Genomic DNA, 25,387 nt, shown 5'->3' with positions numbered 1-25,387 from the left:
TCGGGAGATATTACAAATTGAAGGCAGTGCAGAAATGAAGACTGAAAAGAAGAATCTGCAGGCTGTAACTTTACCTGAGAACCAACTCTCAACTTTTGCTGCAGTTTTCATCCCACTCTCACAGGTACTATACAGTTCTAAAGGCTGAAGCACTAGCTGACATTAAATTGTTTTTTGCCTGACCTGACATCTATAATAATATATAATCTATCCCCTTCACTAACAGATGGAGGGTAAGTTAACTCTTTCCCCCTGAAAAAGCTCATTGTACTTTTATATATTTCTTGTTGTTGTTTTTTGCACTTACTATTTTTTTTTTTGTCATTGTTTTGTTCATTTCTAGTTAGGTACAGTGGAGCCAATGTAGTGTATCCATGCCAGTGTTATAGTGCCAGGGCCTGAATATCTGCCATCAGTACCCACTGCTTCTCAATGTATATAATGTTCTAGTAAATTCAGACTGTGTCTCACTGTATATAATGTGCTGGTTTTGTAAATACAGACTGCATCTCACTGTATATAATGTGCTGGTTTTGTAAATACAGACTGCGTCTCACTGTATATAATGTGCTGGTTTTGGACATACAGACTGTGTCTCACTGTATATAATGTGCCTGGGGTGTCAGTACCTACTGCCTTTATTGCTATAAAACTAACGGGAACACATCTAAAAGGGTGGTTCACTTTTAAGTTAACTTTTAGTATGTTATAAAATGGCCTATTCCTAGCAACTTTGCAATTAGTCTTCCCAATTATTTTTTTTTATAGTTCTTGAATAATTTGCCTTTCAAATGGGGGCCAAAAATGATTGCTAAATTACCATATGGAGAGCTGCTGGACAAAAATCTGAACTACTCCTTTAAGCTAACTGATCACAAACACAAATGTTTGCAGATCCCCTCACAGAAGTGCACATATGAATACTTTTACATCCTAAGCATTTTAGGGTAAAAAAAAAAAGCACTTTTGTACAGAATCCTTGGAAGTCAGTGGGAATGGCAAGAGGTATTTGGGAGGTTAATTTTTTACGCCAGCAGCGAATCCACTAAGTCTCACATAGCTTGAGGTCAGTTTATGTATGGCCCATCTTTAGCCTCCCCAAACAAAAAAGTCACCCTCCGCCTATGTCATTCATGTGCTGCAACTTTATTTAGATAGAAAATTAGATTGTTTTCCTTGTGAGTCATCTTTGTGCATGTTTAAGCCTATCATTTAACTCAAATTATTTGCTTTGAAACTTGTATAAACTCGACTTGGTATTTTTTTTCAAATAAACCACAATCATTCTTGCATTTATTAAATGTCACAATAATGTTGGTAGGGTCAAAGGAAAATATCGATTTTTTTTTAAGCCGAAAAATTGGAGAAATTCTTGAAATTGAAATAGGTGTTCATTTCCATGAATCCTCTTTATTTTTCCCAAACAGGAAGTTCTTCAACTGCCATTTTATGAGCATTGGTGCTCATTCTTAGAAAACAATAATGTGTTTGTTTTACTTGAAACTGGGTAAAATAGAAAACAATGATGGGATTAACTTCTCCTTGAAAATGTGTGAAATTAAAAACAATAATGAATTTAACTTCACCTTGAAGTGTCACTGACACTGCTATTCTAAGCCTCTATAGCAGGGATCACCAAATTTTTTTTTACCCGTGAGCCACATTCAAATAAAAAAGGCTTGGAGAGCAACACAAGCATAAAACATGTCCCTGTGGTGCCAAATAAGGACTGTTATTGCCTTTTTGGTAGCCCCTATGTGGACTGGAAGCCTATAGGATGTTTTGTTTGGCAATACACCTGGTTTTTATGCAACCAAAACTTGCCTTTAGGGGCACCTGGGGCAACATCGAAGGGGTTGGAGAGCAACATGTTGGTCATGGCTGGTTGGGGATCACTGCTCTATAGGACTCAATGGTTCTCGGCATCTTAAACCTGGCTTACTTTTTGTCAGTCTAAAAAAGTCACATAGTTTTCATTTCTTGAATTTTCAGGAAAATACTCTAAAATTATTTCTAATTTTTTTTACTGCCAAAAAACACATACGTAGATGTAAAAAAAAAAAAAAAAACAAACAACAAAAACTTTTTTTTAGAAAACCTTATTAAATGGGCCCCCTTATAAATACAAGAATTATTGTGTTTTATTGAAAAAATACCAAGTCGAGTTTATACAAGTTTAATGGCCATTAAAATTCTATTTTTATTAAATGTGCCTCTAAGAGTATTTTGGTGTCAGACGACCAAGTCCTCAAAATAGTACTATTTTATTTGGGTGCTTAGTTCCATATACAGTATTTGTAACTTGTATCCTCATCTATAGTGTTCAGTCTCAGATTTTTAAAGATCAGGAAGTCAGTATTTTGAGCCGCTTAGATTTTTATTTTTTTTTACTGAAACATTCCAACCAAAAAAACACACTGAAATTGTTTTCCATAAAAGGTTATGCATTATGCAGCTGATATTCTGTCCTACATGCATGATGGTTATTTAATGGTACTTGAGTTTTAATATTGCAATTTGTAGTGGGTATGTTTTTTGTGGGGATTAGCATGATAGCCATATATAAATTACATTTCCTTTTATAGGTGTCCACTTTAATGATACTTCAGGAAATTGTTTGGTTTTTTTTCTCTTTTTTTGTAATTTTCAAATTCAAATGAATTTGTTATGTCTGATATTTACTAAAGAAAAGTCGCTCAGAGAAAAGTTGTAAAAAAAAAAAACTTTCAAATTGTTGCTGTGTAAATCTCGACTTTATCAAATTGATGCTGTGACAAAGTCTTGATTTATAGACATAAGCCTGCAAAATCTGTAAAGTTTCAAGGCAAAAGAAAAACCTTCACGGAAAGGGACCTTTGCCATTGACTTATACAATTTGCCAGATTAAATTTGCCAAGTTCATTTAGAAGTTGGATTTTTAGCCTTTTCAACACATAGGGGCTGATTTACTAAGACACGAATTCGAATCCGAATTGGAAAAATTCCGATTGGAAAACGAACATTTTGCGACTTTTTCGTATTTTTTGTGATTTTTTCGGGCACCTTTACGACTTTTCGGAAATTGTCGCGACTTTTTCGTTACCAATACGATTTTTGCGAAAAAACGCGAGTTTTTCGTAGCCATTACGATTCGCTCGTATCTTGTCGCGACTTTTTCGTATTGAGCGCTCGCTAAGCGGCAGGCGAAACTTTCAGACTTAGCATGATTTTGGAAGCCTCCCATAGGACTCAATGGCACCCTGCAGCTCCAACCTGGCCCAAGAAAAGTCCCCATATTGAAGCTTGAATGAATCCGAACGCTACGAAAAAAATCGCCAGATTTTGCGCAACTTTCGGAATGGCTACGAAAAAGGCGCGACTTTTCGCGCAAGTTTTAACGCTACGAAAAAATCGCCAGATTTTGCGCAACATTCGGAATGGCAACGAAAAAGTTGCAATAATTTTCCAAAAAATCGCCAAATACCGATCATTACGAAAAAAACGCAATCGGACGCATTCGAATTTAATTAATTAAATTATCGAGTCTTTTTCGTATTGAGCACTCGTAAGCGGCAGGCGAAACTTTCAGATTTAGCATGATTTTGGAAGCCTCCCTTAGGTAATCTCAAAAAGTTGCAGCATTTTTTCTCTGCGACTTTTTATCAAGTTTAAAATTAAAAATCGATGCTTAGTAAATGAGCCCCTTAATGAAAAAGTCAGATTTGTTTCCTAAAAGCTCCATTTAAGCTATTGAGAAAATATGATTTATTACTGAAATGACTCTGGATTCGAATTTTGTGTTTAAGTTACCATTTACCAGGCAATGATGTATAAAAGTATTGCATATGCAACTACATAGGGAAATGGTCACAAATATTTGCAGTTGCAATATAGCATTTTTCTATGTCAATGAAGGTTATTAATTCTCCTATATGTCTATGTACTTTTATTTTTAGAAAGAAAGTTTAAAAACATTTTACTTTGCTGAAAATAGCACCAAAGATGGGAATATTGAATTAGAAATTATTACACCTTTATGGCTTATACAGTGCTGTGAATTACACATATTAGACTGCTGTAATATCTAAATGTATCAAGCGGTTTACAGAGAATAAGAAAAAAATATTACCTCATAAATAATAAAACCTTGTAATGAACAATAAAGGACTATAGTGCAACATAGTAATGATGTAGTTATATATCTTTAAATATATTGCATTTAAAGAGAGAGCTGAATGTCAGGAACTGATGCTATTTAGATAAATCCTATTCATGGTGTCATTCCTGGGTCAGGCATGGCATTACTTACAAAATGGAAGGACATTAACTTTAGTGTACAGTATTATATCTGCACTTGAGCTGAAAGTTTGGCCTTCTGGGGAACATATTGTTCTTTTGTTGCATGCTGCACAGCAATAACCTCTGTTCATTTTTGCACAGCCTCTGTTGAATTTGAAAGAAACAAAGACATCACTTATTCTACCACAGGTCAGAGTAAAAGAATATCTGTCTACACTTATCTCCCTGTACTTTAGCCAAGAGTTGATATTGCATTATATTTATAGATAACTACTATGATCCACGACAAAGATAGGTATTGTTGTTTTTGGTAATAATCAGTGGCCCCCCTTGATAGATAAAGGCATGGACGGAATAGTCACAAGACTTGTCCCTTATCCAATTTGAGGCTTATTAAAGTCTTGCCTTACAGGAGAAGGAAAGGTAAAATCACTTGGGGATGCCATAATGTTACATAATGTTACCTTATGCCCCAGGCTGGTGCCCCTTTTAGGAGAAGGCCGCACCAGTCTGGGGCTGCAGGTGAGCAATCCTCTTGCATCTGTGTTTGTTCTTTTGAATCCCAGGGCCGGTGCATGCGCAGTAGGGTGAAAATACTGACTTGTTAGAGTTCGGCTTTTCACTCTACTGCACATGGCCAAGCGGCGTGAAGACAGAAGTAAGAGTATTGCTCTCTTGCAGTTACCCCAGCTGGTGCTTCTAAGTGCTTTAATGAACTTATTGCCTGCATCAGCAAATTTGGTATCTTAAATCATGTTGGAATCATATGTTGGAATTGTGTAATTTAGAAGCGGGGCAAGCTGTGGGTATGAGTAAAGTTCTTTTTGTGAAAAGCAATTAAAGATTTGGGTATACAGGTATAGGATCTATTATCCAGAATGCTTAAAACGTAGGATGTTCTGAATAAGGCATCTTTCTATAATTTAGACCAGTATAGAATAATGGACCAGTATAGATATTCATTAGGATCCAATGCAAGGTAATGTTTTATTAATACAGAGAAAAAGGAAATAATTTTTAGAAACAACAACATAGAATTATTTGCTTAAAATGAACTCAGTGGGAGAGAGATGGCCTTCCTGTCATTCAGCTTTCCGAATACTGGGTTTCCAGATCAATATTAATGCATTATGTTTTTTTTTTTCTATTTGTGAAAAATAAAACAAAAAATATTTATGCTTAAACAAATCTTTTAAAAAAGATTTTTTACTTTTCCTTGTTTTATCTCCTTTTTAAGGTATCATTGCTGGTTATATATTTTAGAACAATTTGTATTGTGGTTGCACCTGTTAATTTTTATTGGATTAGATGTAGATTGTATTAGCCATTACTTAATGGAAGAATTTTTGCAATATTTAACCTAAAACCATGAAGTTGTTTAGCCAAACTAAACATTGTAAGCTATATTCCAAGAACATTGAATGCATTTGAATTTGTGTGGATTTAAGAGGTGATTTAGGTTACTTCATATGACTTGTTAGGCTGGTAACCTTAACCTAATAATACGGAAAGGGATTTTTTGAACAGTAAATCAATTGAATAATATGCTAAGGCAAGTAGAAAATGTACTATTGGATGAAATAATTAAAATATAAAATAATTAAAATATATTATTAGAGATCAATAGAGCTTATTTACATAGGAGCTTACATTACATGCCCCTTATACAGTCCAATAGCTACTACTAGTTAGAAAATGAAAGCAACTAAGCAACTAAGTAGTTGCCATAGGCAACTGCACTTATACAGTTTTTGTACCTTTCTAGATGTTATCTAAAAGTAAATCTTGTGTCTGTAATGTTTTCTTGGACTTCAGAATGTTGTTTAGAATCCATATACAATAGCAATTTAGCAATAGCAAAAATTGGTGAGTGAAAAAGTTTAATAGTAATAAAGTGCATGACTTGTCACTAATCTATTCTTCTTACTTTGTGAGCATACTTTTTATAGTTTGCTAAAAGAATTAAGGATCGGTGGCTGCTTCATAATGAGTTGTTTTGCAATTATGATATGCTAATGTACAGTGTAATATGCATTCTAATTTTAAATGGTGTGTGTTTTTCTTTATAAAATATTAAAATACAAATTATGATTCAGATATTCATTTAAAAGTGTATTTCTTTTTGTGTGTGTGTGTGTGTATGTGCAGACATTTAAAGACAGAGATAAGGGTAAATTTATTTACCATTTGAATAACCACAATAAGGTCACGTTGCTCATTTTTCGCTGATAGGTTTGCTGATGAACTACTGCTGCATATATATAGCAGCCCTTTAATAGAGGAACACAGGGGATCTAATAGGTAATATAAAAACATTGGGCAAATATTTTTAAGGCAAAGGAATAACATGCAAAGACAAAGTTAAGATGTAAAAAAAAAAAAAAAAAGGTTTAATTTCTATAAACATTATTATAATCAATTATGGATTTGGCAAGTATTAAGAATTTTTTATATTTATATTCATAATAAGTAGTCCTATGTCTAATAGATGGTCAAATTCTATTGCTTAGAAAATCCAAGCAGTTTTGCCATTGTTTTGTTTATGTGAATGAGATGTATTGTTTTATTATATTGATAAATATAAGGGGTCTTTTAGGACTAGAAGTGCAATCTCGCTAAAAGAAACATGACTATTCATTAAGGGGCACATTCATGAAAACACGAGTTCGAATCCCAAATGGGATAAATTCGGATTGGATACGATAATTTCTGAAGATGGCAAATATCACGAAAATGTTTTATATTTTATATATATATCATATTACTCACGATAATATCATATTGGCGATCCGAAAGTCACAAAATTTTCGTACCGAACGATCGTAAAAAGCAGGAAAACCTTTCTGACTTTGATCCTTCTGTGCATGAGTTTGGAAGCCTCCCATAGGAATCAATGGCACTCTGCAGCTCCAACCTGGCCCAAGGAAAGTCACGATACCGAATCTTGAATAAATCCGAAACTTTCATACTCGCGCAACAATATGATCGCACGAGTTTTGTCGCAAGGTACGAAAAAGTTGCCGATAATACGCTCAGAGCGTTTGTGTATTAGTAAATGTCCCCCTATGGTTTCTTGCAACCAAACACACTACTTGCATAGTTGAGCTGAGCATCCATTAATTTGCCCGGTCCCTTATGAAGTATCTTTTCTAATTCGCTTTCAAAATGGTTGAGATATGAACTCCAGCAAGGGGCATTTGAAATATCGGGGGGCCTCGTATTTGACTACACAAAAGTTTTGATTTTGATGATTGCAATAAAATACCCTGTAACACAGGGATCCCCAACCTTTCTTACTCATGAGCCACAGTCAAATGTAAAAAGAGAGCAACACAAGCATCATAAACGTTCATGGAAGTGTCAAATAAGGGCTAAGATTGGCTCAACCAAATCTTGCCACCAAGTCAGGAATTCAATAATTACTACCTAGTTTGGGGCCACTGGGAGAAACATCCAAGGGGTTGATGAGCAACATGTTGCTCACGAACCACTAGATAATACTTTTTTTATATATTACAAGTGAATACATTTTCTTGCTAAACCGCTATACCAATTTCAGTGTAAACCATATCTTGTAATAAATGGGGCTAGAGAATGTACATTGATCAGTTTTCTTTGTTAGGGTCTCACTGCTTCAGAAAGCAGAAATTGTGGTATCTCTATTTTTTTTAGGTTCCATTCAAAAATGTAAATGTGCATTGGTGTGAAAACCTTATATGCATAGAAGATCTATCATTTAATTTTGGCATGTATCCTTTTTATAATTTACTTTACATCATTTTACCAGCAAACTAAACTTTCCATAAGAACTGGAGAACTTGGGAGATGTTTAGCAAGATACAGAAGAATCGTTATTCTACTTGCCTCTTCAAAACTTCTTGAAAATAGGTAGACTGCACCATATTAATAACCACCAATTTTGTTATTCAAAGCATTATGCAGTTAGGGGGAGATTTATTAAGACACGAATGCTCGGAGCGTGTTTTTGCCGTTTTTTTCGCGCTTGCATGACTTTTTCATACGCCATGCAACTTTTTTGTAAGCTTGCGTAACTTTTTCGAAAAATTCGAAAAGGTTCTGCCGCTGTTTACAATCGTTCGGTACGAACATTTTGTGACTTTCGGATTGCCAATGCGATATTATCATGATGAATACAATTTTTTCGTAAGCATTTTTGTGATATTTGCGATTTTCAGAAATTATCGTATCCAATCCGAATTCGGGATTCGAACTTGTGTTTTAATGAATCGGCCCCTTAGAGGGTATTTTGGCTGTCTTGTCCCTATGAAACCTAGCTCTTGAGTATAAAGCTATGGTATTAGTATTATGAACAAGTTTGTAATGTACCTTTATATTCCGTAGCACTTTTGTACCTTAAACCAACAAATATAATTTGCTTCTTTAAATAGAGATGTTGTAGAACTGTTTGAGCTGATTAATTTAAGGGTGTCTGCTTATTTTGGTAGCTGATTTGTTTGAATGTCATTCCAGTTACAATTAAAATTACAAAAAATAGAGTTTTAGTTCATTTCAAGTCAATATTTTCATGGGATTTGCACATTTTTACACATGGTGCAATACAATTAGGTTCTTGTCTTCTGTTTCATTTGTCTTTAATTAAACACAAAATTACAAGAAGACATGGTTTGAACCACTTTGCATGAGGATTATTGTGCTTGATGGCACTATATATTCCTCTTTGACATAACTAGTTTCTAGGCTACCACAATGCAATATAATTGGGATCACTAGTAACGGCAGCTCTACATCTTCTCACAGGGATTTGAATTGTCCCAAATAATCTTAAAACAAGATCAAAGTGGCACTTTCCCCCCTCCCTATGGATTTCTGAGATAATTGCATCAAACCTTTTGAATCACATGAGGCAAAAAACTGTTCCTTTTTTCCTTTAATTTTTCTGCAAGCATGTGCTTGTTATAACATGCCTTTGCCATAGGAGTAATGTATTTCCATAAATTATTGGCTACTAAAATCTCTTTTACAGACTGTTTCTTTTTTTTATAGCGGTTTTTGAGGTTCAGGGTATAGGTAATTGGAGGTTTATTTCTAATAATGTTGATCAGCTCTTCTAAAGGCTGCTAGCAAAATATATATATATGTAATGCAATTAGTTAAAAACAATTACATGAATAACAATAATTTCTAAAACATAACTTCCTAACTACCTAACCATCAGGATGCAGGAGGTGCATTTAATATCATCACCCTGTGTAAAGTTTACAGGATTGCAACATGTCCTTGTTACTTACGTTGAAATAATTAAACCTTTGTGAGCTATTTGTATTTAGAGCTCTTCCTAGGGAGTTATCATGTATTCTGTGTTCAGTGAACCAAGGAGAGCTGTAATGTTTGTAATAGATCTTGTCCTGTGACAGAGTGATGCCATTTTATCAATACATTGTGGCTAGTCTATTTTTTTATATGAATTGTCCAGTAAAGGCAAGGAGGTATGAATTCTCATAGAACTATTAGACAAGCAGAAGATATTTAATGCATCATTTATCTTTTCTCTATTTTCATTCTGAGCACTGATGCATAAGAAAGGCAGTTAACATTATTGTCTTTGGCTTTTTAGATAATTTTGATACCAACAAGTAAAAATGCAACACTCTGATAATAAAATACATTCACAGTTGCTAAAGTTAGCATTTTTTATAAAGGGATGACTTAATCTATTTCTGCATTGCATTTTTTATTCACTTGCCCTTGCCATTTAATTATAGTGGGTACACATAAACTCCTTTTAAATAAACTGGTTAATGGGAATACTTATTAATTTAATACTTATTAATTATGCAAACTGTATACACAAAAGCTAATGCATTTTTCTTATTAAAATGTTTTCACAAATACCTGTAGCTCATTCGTGCCTTGTTACATAAGTTTTGACATGTGATCTGTACAATCGAGTGTGAATGATCCCATTAGTTTTTCAAATGCCTTTTGTTTTGTTTGTATTTTGATGGATGGTTCTGTCATTCTGCCATGCATTATTGTGACTGTCAACAAAGAAAATAAATCAGTGTACAATATAAGGATGGTGATACATTTTGAGGCTATGAAATATTCACTTTAATATAGTTTAAATAGAATTTACAATCTTGCAAAGATTCTGTAAAAAAAAACATTTTCTAAACTGCTGCTCAGTAATATTTGCATGTTCTTCCATTATCCTTTACCAGGTACCTTTCTCAACCAAATCATTAAACCATCCAAATCAATTTATAGTGGAAATTTGAAAATCATGCATGAATTTTATTCTCCAAACCAGTTGGTTTCTGAGGTAGTGAGGTACCAATCACAGAGAGTATTTTAGCTTAATTCACTTTAGCTCTGCTTCTGGTGGAGACCCACCACTCCAAATACCTTGCACCTAACTTTTTGCTTTGAAAACTTCACAAAACATGTGAATATATTTCAAAATAGGAATGATTGTTATTGGTGCAGTGTGGTCAGTGTTACCTCTAATTTCTTCTTGGGTGTGCGCGCAAAATAGTTTTTTTGTGCGCACTTTTTAAAACCTTGTTTGCACTTTAAAAACCAGGCGTGAGCAAAATATTTGTGCACACTTATTATAAACTTGTGTGTACGTGCACGAGCATACAGCTTGCTGCAAAATGCAACATCTACACAAAAATGGACAAACTTCTATTTTTGTATTGTGATAAATACAGCCCTTACTAGGTTTATTAATTTACATTAAATTTGTAATTTGTTACAATAGAAAGCTTATTCTATGTTGATAACAATATTTTACCACAATTAGAGTTTTTTTTTAAACTAAAATGCACAAAGTTGAATTTTAACTTCAAATCAAGTATTTATTATGCTAAAAAATTTTTTGGAAAACTTGGAATAAAAAACTTTGGCATCTACAAGCTTGCAAGGTCATGTAGAAGTCAATAGAAGCTGCCCTAGGCAAAATGTAAACGATTTATTTCTGTTTTATTTTATCGTGTTTTTTTTTAAGGTTTTTTGTTTGTTTAGCTTGGTTCGGATTTTGCTTTTTAAGTTCTAGTAGACTGAAAGATAGTTAATCTGTATACGGTAAATTATATGATAGCTGAATTTGTTTGATAATGTAGGCAGAAGACATGTTTTATGGTGTATGATATACAACTTCTGAGTTTGTGCACAAATTTGAGACACATCTAGGGGGAGGTTTACCACAAATGGTCCGAAGGCGTCCTATTGCGTTTTTTTCGTAATGATCTGTATTTTTGCGACTTTTTCGCCGCCGTCACGACTTTTTCGGATGTTCTGCAACTTTTTTGTCGCCGTCGCGAAAAAATCGTCGACAAAATAGTCACGCAAAATACGATAGTCGCGACAGCGACAAAAAAGTTGAGGCAAATACGAAAAAATCGCAACGGCAACAAAAAAGTCCCAAAATTTTCGTTTACAATACGATTTTTTTCCTTCTGTGCATTTTTTTGAAGCCTCCCATAGGACTCAATGGCACTCTGCAGCTCTAACCTGCCCCAAGGAAAGTCACGATAACGAAGCTTTAATGAATGCGAAACTTTCGTACTCGGCTTGACAAATACGTTTTTATCACACAAATTGTCACAAAAATTGTGGCAAGGTACGAAAAAGTAGTGCAAATTAACGAAAAAGTCACAAAAAATATGCACAGTGCAAAAACTTTTTTTTGTATTCGGATTCAATCGTACTTTAATGAATGTGCCCCTATGTGTATGTTTTATAAGGTCCTTTTTTCCTACCTCAATATGAAAATAAAAGGGAGAGTGGAGTAAAGGATGGTAATCAAGTAATGAAAAGAAATAAAGATTGTTCTTTATTGTGTATTCTTCATACTTCCCACTTATTCTTTATAAAAAGAATAAAAATGTTGCCAAGCAGTGACATATTAAATTTTTTCAGGTACAATTTTTTTTTTCTTTTGATGATGATTTTAAGGTCATGCTTTTCTGTATTGCATTTTGGGAGTTATGCAGTATATTTTTGTCTAGCTGATTGCATGTTGCCTAGCTCCTTTGAAGATTCTGGCATATAAAAGAAGAAACAAACACAAAAATCAAGAAAACATCCTTTCTTTGATGCTGACCTAGTTTGCAGTGTTTCAAAGTATTCATCTAGAAAGAGATATGTCTAATTCATTATGGATCTGTTAAAAAAAAAAAAGATTTAGTTGATGATATGAGTTAATGAGTGCATCTGGACTTATGACCATTACCAATTTAGGGGCAGCAAATTGGTTTTTTATTCTTTTGAACTATTTTATGCATTGTACCACTGTGCATGTTTCTGATTGTAAACAGGATTGAATCTTTAGATTTATATGCTGAAGTCAAATTTATGTTTTGTTCTTTTTTTTATTTGTTTAATAGCATTTAATGTCTGCATTAGGCAAAATAGTTTCTTTGTTGAGTTCAAATTTAGCAAAGCACAGAAAGGATTTTGTATGATAAAAGCTGGATACTTTAATTTTGCTATGAATAGAAATGTACTAGCCAGTATATTGTTTTATTACATGTTCCTCTTACCTTTTTTGAGATATATTAACAGAATATAAAAGCTTTGATATTTAACATTTCATTTGTTTCCATAACATTTATTACTAATCTACCTATATATAACTATATATAACTATATATATTCTTCTGTAATTATGTATAGTTCTTTAGGATGTGGTGGAAGGAATAGGATTTAACAGACACAGTCAACATGTGTGTTTAATGTGTGTATTATGACACTAGTTCCAGGAAAAAGTGAAACATTGCAATAGCCCTGCATGTTTGAGGCCCCTGTCTGCAGAATTATTTCATGTTGCCAAATAGCATACATTTGGAATGGAATACAACAAAACTTTTCAGAAAACTTCCTCATTTTTGAGAAGCACTATAAATGTAAAATATATGGCAGGGATCCCCAACCTTTTTTACCTGTGAGCCACATTCAAATAGAAAAGGTATTGGAGAGCAACACAAGCAAAGTTCCTGGAGGTGCCAATGAGAGCTATGATTGGCTATTTGATAGCCCCTATATTGACTGGAAGCCTACAGAGGGCTTTGTTTGGCAATTACACTGGGTTTTTATGCAATTAAAGCTTGCATCCTAACTAGAAATTCAAAAATAAGCACCTGTTTGAGGCCACTGGGAGCAACATCCAAGGGGTTGGTGAGCAACATGTTGCTCATGAGCCACTGGTGGGGGATCACTGATATATGGTCATGAATCTTCTCAGTGACTTCTAATAACCTTATATTTTACAAAAGGGGGTACTTCATTTACTATGTAAACGGTGCTTAGTTATGTCAACAGTTAGTCAGTGCTTAGTAATGTAATTTTGTTCACAACTCAATAAACCGTGTATTATAATAAATAATGTAAAAATATGAGATATCAGAAGTTACCTCAGAGTTCCATGACTCAGCCTTTGGCCTTATGCCTTTGTATAGTTATGGAACTACTTGGTGACTTATAATATCCTTATATTTTGCAATAGGGGGTCTATTATACAGTAGTTTATATAAGGTTAAATATATTTGATAATATGACTATATATTATTACCTATAAACAGAACCAGCACACAATTTCACAGCAATTCTATTTATTCATTCACCGTGCGTGACCAAAACAGAAATTAGAGGCCATTCCTAAAGCATTAGTAAGACTATAATATGAACAGTAAACAAGGAATACATATGTTCATTGATCACATAAGCACAAAAGTCCTGCCTACTTCCTGTATTAGCTGCTATAGAAACTAAAATGTATGACTTGACAAGGCAATTATTCAGCATCTAAATAATGCAGAAATCAATATTTTCATGTGTATATTTTAAATATTGCGAAAAATTATTTTCCTAGCTTTTAAGTTACTACATGCATTCTGCCAGTAAATATATAAAACAGGAGTCCTGTCTTGTTAGAGCAAAATTGCTTTTGTACACCAGACATAAACTAGATTTGCTTTATTATAAAGGCATGAGCCATGCATGTATGTACAGGTGTGCACAGGAGTTTTTACTGTACTCACTATATGCAGCTAGTGCTACTATTTGTGTCTAACAAAATACCTTTTTAAGCAGACTTAGTTATATACTTTCTTGTTTTTTGCCAGTGATTCTTAATATTTGACGGTCTGTTTACATTTACTACACCATTAAAGTGGTGTTTGTCTATTAAGCTCTTATAACAGAAAATATAACTAAATCTTGGCTGAGGCAGAATTAACAAAGATTGAATTTGTAAACTACTTAAATTAAATCAGAGGCCATAATTTCACAGAAGTAACATAATTAAATGGGATTGTGCAGCATAGTGTAAATATATTTTTAGTTATTAGAATGAATTATTAAATTTAGAAAATAAATTATTTTACTGCTTTGCATGCCATTTAGCAGATCATTCCTAATATATATATATATATATATATACAGATTGCCAATAAGCTGCACACCATAAAGATAGACAATACCTGGGTGCCTGTGCAGAGAGTCAGATATCCAGGGATGGGGTGACGGCACTCTCAGGGATTTACACAACGAAGTCTTTGAATTTTGCAAAAAATGTGAGGCTTTATTTAATCCAACGTTTCAGTTCCAAAATGGAACTTTCATCAGGGATAGCAACACCACACTGTGCTACAAACTTATATAGACCCAAAAAAGGCGCCAAAGTTGTTGCTAGGCAACCCTCAAACAGATATTTACAGTGAGAAGTTTCAGACAAACAACTTAAAAACATATTGTAATGTATATATACAAGTAAATAACTAATCCGAATCTAAAGGGAAGGTTAATGGGAAAGTGTTACAAGACCTGAAAAAGTGACTGAACATGGCTTCCGAGCCTCATATCAGAAGAGCCGAATATGCGGAAGAGCCCCGTATTAATCCTTCCCTTTCACCAGGACATAGGGCACATAATCATATGGAACCACCTGAGGCTGTGGAAAATAGGGCACAAAGACGAGCAGTTGCGCGCCGTTGCTAGGCAACCAAAGTAGAGGTGAGCGGGCACACAGAGCCCGAGTGTATCGGCAATAGCTGTAAAGGATATACGTCCAAGCGGGTTTTCCTTCACCCAGTGCTGAACAGAGCGTGCGGGAGAGCAGTACCTACAACAGACACCCTAGTTATCGATGGGGTGCCGTGGTAGCGCTGCATGGGGTAGATTAAAAGGAATGGTACTGTTGCCTGCCACACCACTCACATACTAAGGTTCCGGGTCAACATTGTCAGAGTGCCACGAGTCCCAAACGGGGCACTAATAGCTTCAGGGGAGGAGGGGGATCGCCCAATGCCCTACAGTCCTGGGGAGGAAAAAATATATATAGAGAATGCCCCCCGCGGGGCGCAGCCATCAATGGAAAAGGGGCTAGGGTACACCTGCTACCCATGGGAAAGGCTCGTACGAGGAGACATGGTGTAGCCAGAGGTTGCCACTAGAGGTCAAAGAAACACTTAAAAGGTTGGAGCTATAGCCAGCGAGAGAACTGTTACATAGTTACTAGGGAAAAGATACATGGTAACAGAGGGAAAAAACCAAAAAAGAAAAAAGAAACATACAAAGTATCCAAATTGATATATACAATCTATCATTATTTGAACAACTGTAGAAGGGAATCTGATCAGCATCAAAGCTATCAGAAGAACACTTTATTAGAAGTGCTGTAGAGGCAAATTTAAGTAAAGCATCCAAGTGGTAAAGTCTCATTAAGTCCCCTTGGGGCCACGCAGTCCAATCTATGGATCCAACGGGATTCCCTCCTCAGCAGGGCCAGGTCTCTGTTACCACCCCTAGATAGGGGGGGTTGGTAGTCTATTGCCATACACTTAAAGGTGGGCAGAGAGTGTCTCATGTGTAAGAAATGTCTGGCGACCGGTTGATTGGATTCGCCTTCTTTAAGAGCTTTACTAATCGCCGAGCGATGGTTGCCAATGCGTTCTCTCAAGGTGGTAATGGTCTTGCCTACATAGTATAAACCGCAGGGGCAGGTAATGATGTACACAACAAAGGTGGAGCCTAGTCGGTGCAAAATTTTTAGTCTCTTACCCGTATGTGGGTGTGGGAAATCCGGACCAACAAGTAGGCACCTGCACGTGACACAGTCAGGGCATTTGTAGCACCCAAGTTTTTTATAACCAGAGAGCCAGTTTTTTGAATTGACCTCTGGGTTTTTAAAGTCAGTTTTGACTAGTAGGTCCCGTAGGCTGTTACCCCTTTTGTAGCCCATAAGGGGCTTCTGGGCCTGGTAAAGAGATAAAGAATCGTCCTGATTAATCATCGGCCAATTTTTAGTGATGCTACCCACAAGTGCCCGTGAGTTGGATGAGAAGGTAGTAGTAAAAATAAGAGGTGGTTTTTGTTTGTTTGGAATGGGTTCCTTATTCAGCAGAGAGTCTTGTGTGTGTTGTAAGGCTCTCTGAAGTTGTTCATACAAGATGTGTTCTTTGTAACCGCGTTCTATAAATCTGTCGTACATTTCTTGTAGCTGGGTTTTGGCGGTATTGGTTGAGCTGTTGTTCCTAATTACCCTAAGAAATTGGGAATAAGGAATGCCCTTGATAGTAGCTGGAGGGTGATGACTGGATGACCTCTAGTGGCAACCTCTGGCTACACCATGTCTCCTCGTACGAGCCTTTCCCATGGGTAGCAGGTGTACCCTAGCCCCTTTTCCATTGATGGCTGCGCCCCGCGGGGGGCATTCTCTATATATATTTTTTCCTCCCCAGGACTGTAGGGCATTGGGCGATCCCCCTCCTCCCCTGAAGCTATTAGTGCCCCGTTTGGGACTCGTGGCACTCTGACAATGTTGACCCGGAACCTTAGTATGTGAGTGGTGTGGCAGGCAACAGTACCATTCCTTTTAATCTACCCCATGCAGCGCTACCACGGCACCCCATCGATAACTAGGGTGTCTGTTGTAGGTACTGCTCTCCCGCACGCTCTGTTCAGCACTGGGTGAAGGAAAACCCGCTTGGACGTATATCCTTTACAGCTATTGCCGATACACTCGGGCTCTGTGTGCCCGCTCACCTCTACTTTGGTTGCCTAGCAACGGCGCGCAACTGCTCGTCTTTGTGCCCTATTTTCCACAGCCTCAGGTGGTTCCATATGATTATGTGCCCTATGTCCTGGTGAAAGGGAAGGATTAATACGGGGCTCTTCCGCATATTCGGCTCTTCTGATATGAGGCTCGGAAGCCATGTTCAGTCACTTTTTCAGGTCTTGTAACACTTTCCCATTAACCTTCCCTTTAGATTCGGATTAGTTATTTACTTGTATATATACATTACAATATGTTTTTAAGTTGTTTGTCTGAAACTTCTCACTGTAAATATCTGTTTGAGGGTTGCCTAGCAACAACTTTGGCGCCTTTTTTGGGTCTATATAAGTTTGTAGCACAGTGTGGTGTTGCTATCCCTGATGAAAGTTCCATTTTGGAACTGAAACGTTGGATTAAATAAAGCCTCACATTTTTTGCAAAATTCAAAGACTTCGTTGTGTAAATCCCTGAGAGTGCCGTCACCCCATCCCTGGATATATATATATATATATATATTTGGCAAATTTGCACCTGGGCTGTATCCCATAGCAGCCAATAAATGATTAGTTTTGTGTAGCTAACTGCAGATCGATATGTGAAAGCAAGATTTTAAATAAGTGTTATTGTTTAATGCATAGATACAAATTTGCCTGCCCAGTTGGATCTTCCAGTCAGCACTCTGCATTTTCTTTTGTTATTTGTTATTCTTTGTTATTCTCTGCATTAGATATGTGTAGGTGGATCTGACACATTTCCCACACTGGTTGGGGGACAGGCAACATTTCTTACCAGGCCCTTGCTGCTTGTGACATTTCCATGATATGTTGTCTACTCCAGTGACATAACCAATGAAGAGACCTCCCCTTTCTGACATCAGTAGAGGGGGCAACTCAGGCATTGGTTATTAAATCCCTTCTCAGCCTGTGGCAAGGTTGGTCCCAAATGCAGAGGGGATAGTTGTGTCTTAGGACTTTTCTAGCTTCTGCATTTCTACTTTGCACTCAATGCAGAAGATATTTGCTTAGTAGACCTCTAAAAAAGCATGAAAGTTATTGTGGTAATATTGTTTAGAAAAGAGTAGACTTCTGTTAAAATCAGAACAAGCTGCACAGAAGGGACAGTCGAATACGGTTTTCGATTGCAAATATATTTACAAATAACTCTGCAGCCACTGCAAATGTGTAATTATTGTACATTGGAAAGTAGTTTGGAATTCTATTATCTTAAGCAAAAATGTACTTTTATGTTTATATTCTCTTTCCTTACTGTTAGACAACAGTTATAGTTCCCCTAACCGTTGGGCTATCCCACCCTGGAGGTTCCTGAAGCAGGAGTAAGAAGGACTCCACTTTAAGGACAATTGGGTTAATGTTTGGGCAAAAAGCTTATTTGCCCTCTTAGATGTCCCCTGAAAACCCAGCTAGAAGGTTGATTAGGGTGAGATTTGGTGTTAAAGGAAACTGTACCCCCAGAAAGAATACTTAACTAACAGATAGTAATTATTGCACTTTTACATCTTTTTCCTTGAGCCACCATTTTTGTGATCGTCTGTGTGCTCCTTGGAGATCACCTGACCAGAAATAATGCAGCTCTAACTGTAACTAGTAAAATTGTGGGAGAACAGAACTGTGGGATACAGAACTTTGTCTATTGATTGGCTCATGAGGCATAATACGTATGTATGTCTTAGTTTTGTGTACACCATGAATTGTATTATGCCAGAAGGCATCCCTTAATTCTTAAAATGGCAGGTTTCTATTTTGCATTACTCAGTGGCAAATACTACTAAAAAAAGTATATTTTTATGAAAATGTGTATTTACATGTAGCAGGGTTTTACATATAAGCTATTTTATGTGATACATTATATATAGAGACCTATATTGTTCGGGGAGGGGGTATAGTTTTCTTTCTTGGGACTATGGCTAAATAGTTGATAGAAATTTTATTTCCTATATAGTTAGCCTTGTTCTGAACTAAAATGGGCCCTAAAAATAGAATGGTCCACCAAGAAGGTCAGACAACCACTTCTTTAAAATGACACTGACACATCTCTAAAAAAAATGCTATCCTTCATTGTGGACATAGATTATATATGACATATTTTCTATACAGTCATTATAGCATCATTTAAACTAAAACAGCTGACACCATAAAGCCATTAAAAAAAAAAGCAAACTACAGATTTGCTTTCTTTTTGTTCTGCCACTGACCATCACATTTCACAAACAAGTCATTAAAATATAGTATATCACAATTTAAAACAAGCAAAATATACTTTACTTTTCATTGTAACCTGGTACCAAGTTAGAACACAATACCAGTAAATTCATTCTGCTATGTTAAATATGAATGTACTACTTTTATAGTATTGCAAATGTATTTTTTATATTATGAATTCTTGAAGCTCACCTTTTTTATTGTCTACAGTTTGCCTACTATGATGTCTGTTCTTCCCATTTCAGATGAAGAAGTAGAAGTGGAAAATGCTGATGTTTCCAGTCTGCCTGAGGAGGTGCTGCGGAACATTGAAGCTGACAGTTACTGGTGCATGAGCAAGTTGCTTGATGGCATTCAGGTAAATTGATTTTCCTGTTCTCATGCATTCAGTATAACTGATATATTTCATGAATTTGTGATAATGCATGGGTCTGGAGAGGGTGTGTAGCCTGATAAATAAAACAGAAAAAAAATCTGCTGGGAAATGGTAATAGTTTCCTGTAACAATATGAATGAAAGATTCTAAAATGATAAATTAATTTAGTGCCAGATTTTGCTTTGCAACTTCTTGTTGCTAATAAGACATTGTTTACTAGCCTATATATTTGTGTAGCTTACAGTCAGTTGGAATATATGTATTGTTTATATTTTTAAACTTTGGAAGGTATTTTCAGATTGTTTTGGCTAACAAAAAAACAACTACCCGTATATACTCGAGTATAAGCCGATCGGAATATAAGCCGAGGTACCTAATTTTACCTAAGAAAACTGGAAAAACTTATTGACTTAAGTACAAGCCTAGGCATCCATTTCTTTTAACACACCTGCACACTAGCTTGTGGCAGAGTAGCAAGGGCAGCGCCGGATTACTTGTCCAACCGGCCAACCATATAAATGTTATCATTTTAATTTTGCAAAACCTGATGGGCCTGAACCCTTATTATTCAATTAAAAGAAACTGCCAGATTACTTATACTTTACTTATTCATGTAAAGACTTCCGGATTACTTATACTTTACTTATTCATGTAAAGACTGCCGGATTACTCATACTTTACTAATTCATGTAAAGACTGCCGGATTACTCATACTTTACTTATTCATGTAAAGACTGCCGGATTACTCATACTTTACTTATTCATGTAAAGACTGCCGGATTACTCATACTTTACTTATTCATGTAAAGACTGCCAGATTACTCATACTTTACTTATTCATGTAAAAACTGTAAAGAACAGCGCCATATTACCTCTCCAGCCGTCGGGAGCGCACCGGGCATCCGTTGCGCACGCACGTCACGACGTGCGCACCCCCCCCCACAGGCTCCTGCAAAGGCATCGCCGTATTACCTCTCCAGCCATCGGGCGCACACCGGGCAACGTGACGTGACGCGCGTGCGCGACGGATGCCCGGTACGCACCCGATGGCTGGAGAGGTAATACGGCGATGCCTTTGCTACTTGCCTCGAGTATAAGCTGAAGGTTCCTTTTTAAGCACATTTTGTGTGCTGGAAAACTCTGCTTATACTCGAGTATATACGGTAGTATATTTTGCTAACACTAGCCCAGCAGTCACCTGATACTGGGATTGTCACTTTAGCCTTCGGTTCCTTCAGCCAGCAGTTCTGAAAACACGCTTAAATTAAGCAATTTAACAATATTAAATAATTTTTAAATACTCTGGTATTTATCAATTAAATTAATCAATCAATTAATTAAAGTGGTAACAGTAAACAGATGAAACTATATAATCCATAATGCAGATCAAAGATTTAGCCTCTAATATATATAATCAAGAGGCCGACTTCAGTATATCAATTCTAGAAACAACTAAAGTTAAAAATGCATTGTAACATATATATAGTAACATAGGTTGAAAAATGACACGTGCTCTGAGTTCAGACTTTTATATATGAATATAATTGCTAGTTGATCCAGAGGAAGGCAAAAAAAGCCCACCTGAATTCTTTCCAGTTTGCCCTCAGAGGGGACAAAATTCCATCCTGACTCCAAGGTGGCAGTTGGGCCAGTCCCTGGATCAACTTTGTGTTAAGAATTAGATTTTACTTAAATAAAAACCTTTTATATTAAATGGTATAAAGTGGTTTGCTAACCTCTATCATGTATAAATATCACCCCTGCCATGGAATTTATGTGGCCCTGGATTTTACCTCTTATTTCAGTTCTCTGTATCATTACAGTTGTACATACTTACTTCGCTAACAAACAAAAATTTTAGCTGAAGAACGTTAATATTCAGAATTCTTGTCAATAAAACATACAAAAAGAACTGCATTTTAGCAAAGGCATCACAAAAAAACTTGGCCTGAAAATTCTAGACCCAAAGAAGGTTTTTGACAAAAACCTTTTTGCAGCAGTCTATAGAGAATAAAACTGTAAGTTATGAGATCTTTGCATAATATTGGGATTGAACCAAAAATGTTTGTAGCATGGACCATGAAGCACCGTCTGTTTGTGCTTTTAAACTTTATCTTTCTTTTTTTATTGATTACATGATAAAATAGAGTTGAAAGCAAGCTTTCATGGTGAGGTATTCTCATGTCTTTGCTTTAAAGTGGCTCTTGTTCTTAGTTCATTTGAAATGTCAATCAGTACAATTGTAATGGCACAGAATGGCAATCTCTAAATTTTATATATTTGGTTGAATGATCAGTAACAAAGCAAAGGAATAATCCCTGGGCAGAATCTGACAAATGCAGTATTAGGAATGCACTTGATTTTTCATTTGACTACACTTATGTTTGTGAATTTCTAAAGTGACCGGGGATGTGTGCTGTCTCATTTCAATAGAAATATCAAGTGCTTAAAAAAATCAAAACAATAATAAATTCCCTACTGAAGACTATCTGGTTCTGCTCCAGCTTATATAAATATGGAGTCAACTTGACACTGGAACTTGTAAAACTTATGCCATCACAAAGGGAAAGCAGTATTACTGCTGGCTGCAGAGGTATTGACAGGAGGGGGACATTTATTATTTTTTATTCATTTTTACATTTGCAGGCATGCCATCATTGTGCTAAAGGACAATTTTGCCCATTTAAATTGTCATAGTTGATCATTTTTTCCCCTTAGGTAACTAATAGTTAACTTTTTGACATGTGCCACCTTTTAGAAACATTGGTAGTAAGTAAATAGGATGAACCTGCACCTCTACATAATAAACCAAAGGAAAATAGAAACGCTTCTGTAAAGAAGATCTGGGAATTCAAATGTATGAAAAGATTCAATAGCTTAGCTTTATGTTTGTTTATAAATGAAAAAGGCATAGTTCTCTATTAAGGTCATTTTGCACTCTAATAAAAATGACCACTGAACGTTTTTGCTGTTTTTAAACAATGATATACAGGTATGTGTGTGTGTGTGTAATGTCATATTAGGTTTTATGATGTTGGTGTAGAAATATTTTGTTTAAACTAACCTGTCAGTAGTTGCAACATTAATGGATATGTATCAATGCCTGCACTATGAACTAAAGGCATTCTATTAAAGGTTTGCAGTTTTGCAGGGTTTGCCATTTCATATAAATGATCGGTCACATGTTTGTCAGTTAAGGTCCTTGTTCTAATGACAGATTGCCTTTCATCTATATTCCTCAAAAAAACTAAACAACTAGAATCAAAACAAACTGATTCAATACTTTATTGACAGCATATACAAGGTGAAATTATAATGACATTGAGATCTTCATTTTGCAACAGTTTAAAGAAAAACAGCCATCCATCTAGTGTGCTGGTTGCATTGATTGAGGTTTTATCTGAGTGACAGGGGTCTTATGGACATGAATTGATGCTGTCCTTGGTGAAACTGCATAGACTCTGTCAGGGGGGTTCATTGTAAACTCTTTCAAACTCTAGATGCAAAAATAAATAGTAATAAATTATTTTTGTGTTCAAGGACATGCTTTTTCAATAACCTTTGCTTTTTATTATCTAGATACCAGAGAATTAACCAAATGTATTCCTATGCAGGTCATCATTGTTCTCACCTTAAAGCTAGGACTAGATAGGGAATAAACATGCACCACATATAGCAGTCTGAAGTAGGATTCGCCATTCGCCAGGATGGCACACAGTTCTCTGGGTAGGTTGGGCCAGGCAGGAAAATGTGTTGGCAGGCAAACCTTTTCATCATCATCATTTATTTATATAGCGCCAGGCAATTATGCAGTGCTTCACAATAAATTTAAACAAACGGGGATCTTAAAAAATATTTAACAAACAAGTATATTTAGAGTAACAATAAGATTAGAGGCCCCCTGCTCGCAAGAGTTTGCAATCTACAGATATGAGGAATAAATTCATCTGAAGAATATAAATCAGCATCTCTCTGCTTAAAAGACCAGTAACAAAAAATTGTGTTAACACTTTTCCCAAAATTCCCCAAAAACTGATTGTAGTAGTAGTCAAGGCTTACTTTCCCTTCATTTTTTTTTTTTTTTTTTTTTTAGTTTTTTTAAAATCATCAGCTTTATCTGATTTGCAAAGTTCCCCGTTGCAGAAAGGTGAAAAGGCAATGGCAGCTTGAATTCCTAGGTGCACTGAACCAGGAGTCAGCTTTGCACCAATGCAGTTTAAATTTATGCTCACAACGTTCCCCCAAACCTGTCCGAAGGAATAGAAACATATATTCAAACCGCAGACACAAAAAAACAGCTTTGTATATACAAAAGGTCCATTTATCTAATGTCACCACACACTCTGCTATGGTGGAACTCACGCTTCCCTCACTTCTGCTATTTTTTTTATCTGTCGGCCCAAAATTCAGATAAAGAAAATGGATTGCCTATTGGAACTGGGAACCTTCCCTACTCTCAGCTACAACTTAAAATTCCCACCACTCAAATAGACCCCTTTAGATAGACCCAGTTAAAACATGCATTTAAGGCCCAGTTTAATACTTACAGCATTAACTACCATAACTTTGGCATTGAAAATATACTTATAACCCCCCCCCTGCCCCTTCCAAAGCTAGTCTTGCAATTATCTGGGGCCCTCCAGGCTGCAACGCCTTTCCAATTTGAACAGGCATACCGCAAATGGCATTACTCTCCTGCCAAACTGCATAGTGTTCCCAAATAAATCTCCTGCCTGTCTCCGCTGTCACTATCCCTCTGCTGATTTTTTACACGTTATATGGTCTTGTCCACTAGGTGGAATATTTTTAGTGATTATATAGACCTACCTCAAGGTCATCTCACCTGAAGTGTCTTTACTGGAAGTAGCTGATAATCTATCACATACTAGAATAATCTATCATCCCTATTATCCTTTTTCCTTTACCATACCCTATTATTTTGATTTCACTTCTATGGCTACAACCCAAGCCCCCTGCCTTCTCCTACTAGCTATACTTAGTTAACCATATGCTCCCATTAATTAACTTATAAGGCACGGGCCTCACCTGGAAAATTTGAAAAATTGTGGGAGAGCTGGCTTGATGTCTACCTGTTAAAAACAGATCCGTAATAGTTCCTTTGTAACATTCTGTATTTTACCCTAATACTGTATTCACGAGTTGTGACTCTCACCTCTTTCAACTGCCAATATGCCAACTGTTAAATAAAAACCTAAAAAAAAAAATAAAATACATGTATATATTTCTGACTTATACGCCTCTATGTGGCAGATTTATGATTGCTTGAGCCTTCAGCATGGGCTTTTGTAACAAACAAAAACTTTAGCCACTGTTAGGCTCCAAAGTTCTTCTTTGTGTGAAATTTACAGAAGTTGCAGAGCTTTCTTTCATTTAAAACCCTGCATGGGTTAGCAAACTCAAGACGAGTTTCCTTTCTGATTGCTTGGGCAATCATAAATCTGGCCTATGTATCTC

General features: G+C 36.0%; 1 protein-coding gene across 3 annotated transcripts in view; it reads left to right on the top strand.

Annotated features, from left to right (window-relative positions):
• tbc1d22a (TBC1 domain family member 22A) overlaps positions 1-25,387 on the top strand; it is a 316,264-nt gene that overhangs the window by 125,389 nt on the left and 165,488 nt on the right. For all 3 annotated transcript variants that reach the window (XM_018092307.2, XM_018092305.2, XM_018092308.2), the window contains exon 9: positions 19,782-19,894. In XM_018092307.2, coding sequence (XP_017947796.1) covers positions 19,782-19,894 — 113 coding nt within the window. The remainder of the gene's footprint in view (positions 1-19,781; positions 19,895-25,387) is intronic.

Source organism: Xenopus tropicalis, chromosome 3 (assembly GCF_000004195.4).
Source record: "Xenopus tropicalis strain Nigerian chromosome 3, UCB_Xtro_10.0, whole genome shotgun sequence".
In the NCBI taxonomy this organism is placed as follows: Eukaryota; Metazoa; Chordata; class Amphibia; order Anura; family Pipidae; genus Xenopus; species Xenopus tropicalis.
The sequence above is the reverse complement of the archived record's forward strand: the minus strand, read 5'-3'. Positions and strand labels throughout refer to the sequence as shown.